Genomic DNA, 6,260 nt, shown 5'->3' with positions numbered 1-6,260 from the left:
TAATTTGAAATTAGAGTAAAATTAAATGTTATACAGTGATTATGAGTTGTGTCTTAAATAAATTCCAATGATTGTGTTGACAAGGACTTACACAACATTGTTTGGTGCCGGAACCCGGGAGTGAAAAACAAATTACAAAGTGAGTTAACAAAATATTGTGCAAAATGCCAGCTTCTAGTTATCTGAAAGGTGTTAGAACAAGATATCGTAATTGTCTTCAAGTGGAAATTAAATCAGGATTATCAATTCTACAGACAGAAGTGCCTCTACCTGAACATCAGCAATATGTGTTTAAGTCGTCAAAGTGTGTTGAAAAATTGAAACTTTATGTAAACAAATTGGAAGTTCAGAGCAGTAAAGTGGCCGATGCACTTGGAGAAGAAGAAACAGAAGAAATTGAAAAAGTAGTAGAAGAGGATTGTCAACTATGGTCTGCGGCTACAGATTGTTATCTAGAGTTGGAGCAATACAAAGAAAGGTTAGTTGAATTTATCAAACAGGAAAGTGGTGAAAAACATGAAAAAATCGATCCTATCCAAATAGTGGAACTTCAAAGAGAAATGAAAGATATAGTTGAAACTCAAATGAAACAGCAAAATGAAATATTAATTAGACAACAAATGAAAGAAAACGATGAGTCATCTGTGAAACTGCCAAAGATAGATATAATTTCATTTTATGGTGACAAAATTAAATGGATAGAATTCTGGGATTCTTTCGAAAGCACTATACACAAGAACAAAAAACTTTCGAAGGTTGAGAAATTCAATTATTTGAAAAGTAAAATTGGTGGTGAAGCAAAACAAGCAATATCAGGTTTAAACTTGTCAAATGATAATTACGAAGTTGCAGTTTCAATTTTGCAAGAAAGATTCGGAAACATTCAGGTTGTTATTGATTTACATTATAATGAGATGATTAATTTAGAATCGGCGTCAAACAAAACTTCTTCTCTGAGAAAGTTCATGGATACATTAAATCGTCATCTACGTAGTTTAGAGGTGCTAAAGCAAAATGTGAGCCAAGACATATTCGTATCTATGGTTAAAAGCAAGTTACCAGAGGAAGTTCTTCTTCAGTTAGAAATTCAAAAGGAATCACAAGAAAAATGGACAGTTATGAGTTTATGTGACAAATTACGTGATTATGTGGTTGCGAGAGAAAAGTCTGATAAAAAGGAGACACCCAAAGAACGATCCAACGGAGCGTCAAACGGATCGTCCAACAGAGCGTTCAACGGAGGACAGACATTCCGTCCTAAGAATAAACCTTGGCAGACAAAAAATTCCAGATATCAGAATGGTAATCGAAATGGTCAATTAGTGAATTCAGCTGAAGCTTTAGTGGCAACTACAGATAGTAAACCAAGTAACATATCTTATTTTGACAAATGTAGATATTGTTATCAACAACATTGGAGTGATGAATGCCCAAAGTATCAAAGTATTGAAGAACGCAAACTACAATTAAAAGGAAGTTGTTATAAATGTCTAAAATATGGACACCAATCAACTGATTGCAAAAGAAACAAAATATGCATCCATTGTAATGAAAAAGATTCTCACCATAGAAGCTTATGTCCTAAGAAATTCAAGTTAAAATTAACCAGTGTTCATTTGTCAGAAGAATACAATGGTAATGTCAACGAAGAATGTGTCAATGGTATAAATTTGGACTCTTATTCTGATGAAGGATGTGAAGTTGTTCATGAAAATGTGTTTATTTCATCTAGTGAAATGGTTTTGATGCAAACAGCTAAAACTAAAATTGGGAATCCTACTAATTCTATGCAACAGGAGACAAGAATTTTATTTGATTCTGGATCCCAGAAGACATATATTTCCCAGAAACTGGCCAACAAACTCAAACTGAAAGGTGAAAAAGAAGAGGAAATAAAACTTATAACATTCGGCAGTGATAAACCGAAAATTGTGAAGACATCTTCAACAAAATTGAACATCAAACTTAACAACGGGAAATTCTTCAGTATTGTCGCCAATATTGTGCCTGTCATTAGTGGAAGTATTCAAAGGAAAAGAATTGATATTTCATCTGTGGAACATTTAAAGCATTTCGTAAAAGATGTCGAACTAGCCGACGATATTCCATTACGAAGTGAGTCTTCTTCAGTAGAATTGTTAATTGGCAATGATTATTATTTGGATTTGATATTGTCTCAGAGAATAGAAATACAACCTGGATTATATTTGCTAGCTTCAAAATTAGGATGGATATTGACAGGAAGATCACAAGAAATGGATGATGAAAAAACTGAATCAGGATTGCTGATCCTTTCAAATACAGGTGATATGATGATGACAAACCATAATACAACTGATTCTTCGGTTTCTGTAATACCAGACATTACAGACCTTTGGAATTTAGATTCAATAGGAATTACGGAACAAATTGAAAATGTTGGTGATTCAAAGGCCATGGAAACGTTCAAAGAAACCTTACAATATGAAAATATGAGATATTTTGTTAAATGGCCATGGAAAGAAGAAAAATATGAACTACCAGTGAATAGAGAACTTGCCATGGGTCGATTGAAGTCGTGTGTTGCGCGAATGCGAAATAAACCAGAGTTGATGACTCAATATAATTCAAGCAGAACTACAACAATTGTCTGAATGCCAAATTTCAAGAAGTATTGGTATTATGACTGGGGATGACAGAGTTCAATATAGGATTTTGTGTTTTTGTGATGCCTCTGGGAGTGCGTATGCGATCGTCATATATTTGCATCAAACTAGTTCGAAATCTAGTAAGTGTGATCTAATATTTTCCAAATCAAGGTTAGCTCCAGTAAAAGGGATGACTATTCCGAGGCTGGAATTGATGGCTGTTTTGATAGGTGTTAGGTGTTTAGCATTCGTTAAAGGGGAATTAAATGTACCCATTGAAACGATATATCTTTGGACAGACTCTCAGTGTGTTTTAAAGTGGATTTCGACAAAAAAAGGATCTTGGTGTATTTGTGAAAAATCGAATAACAGAAATTAAAATTCATAAAGATGTTAAATTCTTGTATGTTTCCACCAAAGAAAATCCAGCAGACGTTGCAACAAGAGGAACTTCGACTAGACTGCTCTGTGACAATAGTCTGTAGTGGCATGGTCCTGAGTGGCTTTTGATCGACATTCATCAGTGGAAAATATTCACCTGTGAAGATGTGTTAGCTAAACAAGAATATAAATGTGAGTTGAAAGTAGGAAAGAAAACAACAGAAAGTAGTGCGTTGCTCTGTACCAAAGAAATTGAAGGAAATCAGATTGAAACACCGTATGGAATACAGTGCAAAAATTTCTCATCGTATTACAAACTTATACGAGTGACTGCATGGGTTGAGCGATTCATTTCACGAATTAAGAAAATTTCAGTTAAGACTAGTAAAATTTTGACATGCGAGGAACTGAAAATTGCAGAAGAAAAATGGATCAAATTTGTACAAAGGAGGAATTATTCAGATATTTTTAGTGCAATATATGAAAACAAACCAAACAACCTACAGAATCAACTTGGGCTTTTTATATCTGATGATGGTTTTCTACGTTGTAAAGGGAGATTCGAAAATGCAGATTTGAGTGAAGCAGCTAGAATACCGATTCTTCTTCCGCGTGGGGAGGACTTCACGCGTTTGATCATTGAAAGAATACACAAAGACCTCTTTCATAGTGGTGTATCACAAACTCTCAGTAAATTAAGACATAAGTTTTGGATCCCACAAGGTCGTTCCACAAGTTTTACGACATTGCTTAGTGTGTCGAAGGTTTGAAGGTGGACATTACGGAATGCCTAAGATGCCCCCATTTCCAAGATCTAGAGTATCACAATCCATTCCGTTTGCAAGTACTGGCTTAGATTATCTTGGACCGATTTATGTAAAATATGATGGCGAGAACAAGAAAAGATGGGTATGTTTGTTTACCTGTTTTGTTACACGTGCTATACATTTAGAATTGTTAAATGATATGACAACTGAAGAATTTTTGTACGCATTTAGAAGATTCGTATCAATTCGAGGTGCTCCATGCAATATTCTAAGTGATAATGCAGCCCAGTTCAAGTTGGGGAGTGCAACATTAGATTTAGTTTGGAAGAAAGTGATTAAATGTGATGATGTTCAAAACTATGTGTCTAATGCGGGCATTCGATGGACCTTTATAACGGAATTAGCGAAATGGATGGGAGGTTTTTACGAAAGGCTTGTTGGTGTGGTAAAACGTTCTTTGCGAAAAGTTCTGAAAGGAAGGTTAGTCAGCGACGTTCAACTACTTACAGTTATTAAGGAAACTGAAGCAATTGTTAATGCGAGGCCATTGGTTTACATAGGTGATGATGTGAATTCGAATATTAACCTTACGCCAAGCCACTTTCTCACATTGAACCCAAATATTGGTATTCCAGAAATTGAATATGATATAAATGACCAAAGTTACTCACCTGTTGAAAGTTCAACTGACAAGTTACTTAAGATGTGGAAAAAGGGACAAAAACTTTTGGATTCATTTTGGACAATGTTGAGGGATGAATATTTATTAAGTTTGAGAGAAAGAACTCAGACCAAGTTAAAGTGTGGTAGAGTGAAATCACCATATGCTCCAATCGTTGGAGATGTTGTCATTATTAAAGACAACCTTCCAAGGGGAGTGTGGAAATTAGGAAGACTAGTACAGTTAATTCATAGCAATGATGGTGAGATTAGATCAGCAAAAGTAGTTCTTTCATCAAGAAAGGTTATTAGTCGTCCGTTAAATTTACTATACCCTTTGGAAATTGAAGAAAAAACAAAGGTTGATGAGGAGAATACGTGTCAGAGTGAATCTGCTGAAACAAGACCTGTCAGGAAGTCTGCTGAAAAGGCTAGACGTAAAATCAAAGATTTTTACGGTGAATAATAGTTTGATTACGAGAGACATATATAATTTAACATTGTAAATAATTGTAACAAGAGTGAACTAGAGGAGTTATTTTAGTCTAACGGAGATGTTTAAAATTTACCTGTATGTTTATGTTCTAACGGAGATGTATAAAATTTACCTGTATGTTTATGTTCTAACGGAGATGTTTAAATGACTTAACGGAGTCGTTTATGTAACGAATAATGCACGTGAATTTCATGCGCTTTCTCTCAATATTCCTATTTAAAGAAAATGATTTATAAAAGATATCTCACGCCAATAATATACCAACATGTTTGGATGTAATATGTGTACTCGAGAATACAAATATAAAAGAAATCTGACTAGGCATGTGAAAGAAAACCATTCCAAGACCCTTGAACACTGGAATTGCACAGAAGATGGATGTTTTTCTAAATTCATTCGTAAGGAATACCTTTTTAGACATTTAAGTTCTATTCATCAACTTTCAAAAATGGATGCTAGACGTAAAGCTATAGAGGCTAAAAAAGGAGATATTGAAACTCTGGAAAACCAATACTACGAAGACGTAAGTGATGATGATACAATTCTAGATTTGTTACAAGACCTGAGTGACGTTCAAGATATTGGGGGAGATTTTAATATTGATGAATTCTTATCAAGTGATGAAGGTGAAAATTTAATTCATGATGAAAATAATAATATGTGTGAAAATTTGAATGATTGTCTTTCAAGTACTGAAAGTGTAGGCTTAATGGAAACGAAGATGCTTTACGAAGACATTTCATCTCCTGATTCTTTTGAGCACAGTGTCAAAAATAATAATACATATAATGAAGTAATTGTGATAAGTGATGAAGAATACCGTAACAATTCTGAAACTGCTGTAGATATTTCCCATGTGACAACAAAAACACAAACAATCGTACTGACATTTACCAGGACTGTTTCATATATCAATGGAGATGAAGTTTTTTCTGAAGTCGAAACAGAACAACAATATTCTGAACATTATAATTAAAACCCAAATGTCTGGGTCGGGAGTGTCGCGAACCGCGATTTATATTCTTTTCATTTTCAATGTGCTCCATACGTATTATTATGTAATTTACAGATCCGTTCATTGTATTCATAACTCCGTTAATTGTCTATTATTTATGTAATTTATTCACGTGGCATATCTTCAACGGAGAAACGGAGTTGTATTTTGTTTAAAAGAAAAAGATTTGTAATTTGAAATTAGAGTAAAATTAAATGTTATACAGTGATTATGAGTTGTGTCTTAAATAAATTCCAATGATTGTGTTGACAAGGACTTACGCAACAATTGTTGCTCGTTCTAACTACAAATTGGTGACCCATTACACAATAGGA

At 34.1% G+C, this 6,260-nt stretch overlaps 1 protein-coding gene across 1 annotated transcript; it reads left to right on the top strand.

The window, feature by feature from the left end:
- Positions 1 to 1,040: 1,040 nt before the first annotated feature.
- LOC143069870 (uncharacterized) lies at positions 1,041 to 2,633 on the top strand. The gene has a single exon (XM_076244675.1). The coding sequence runs from the start codon at positions 1,041 to 1,043 to the stop codon at positions 2,631 to 2,633; it is 1,593 nt and encodes a 530-aa protein (XP_076100790.1).
- Positions 2,634 to 6,260: the final 3,627 nt, after the last annotated feature.

The sequence above is a fragment of the Mytilus galloprovincialis genome, chromosome 3 (assembly GCF_965363235.1).
Source record: "Mytilus galloprovincialis chromosome 3, xbMytGall1.hap1.1, whole genome shotgun sequence".
In the NCBI taxonomy this organism is placed as follows: Eukaryota; Metazoa; Mollusca; class Bivalvia; order Mytilida; family Mytilidae; genus Mytilus; species Mytilus galloprovincialis.
The sequence above is the reverse complement of the archived record's forward strand: the minus strand, read 5'-3'. Positions and strand labels throughout refer to the sequence as shown.

What these genes read in the sequence shown, in the direction of transcription:
- LOC143069870 (XM_076244675.1), top strand. Translation starts at nt 1,041, where the DNA reads ATGGTTAAAAGCAAGTTACCAGAGGAAGTTCTTCTTCAGTTAGAAATT.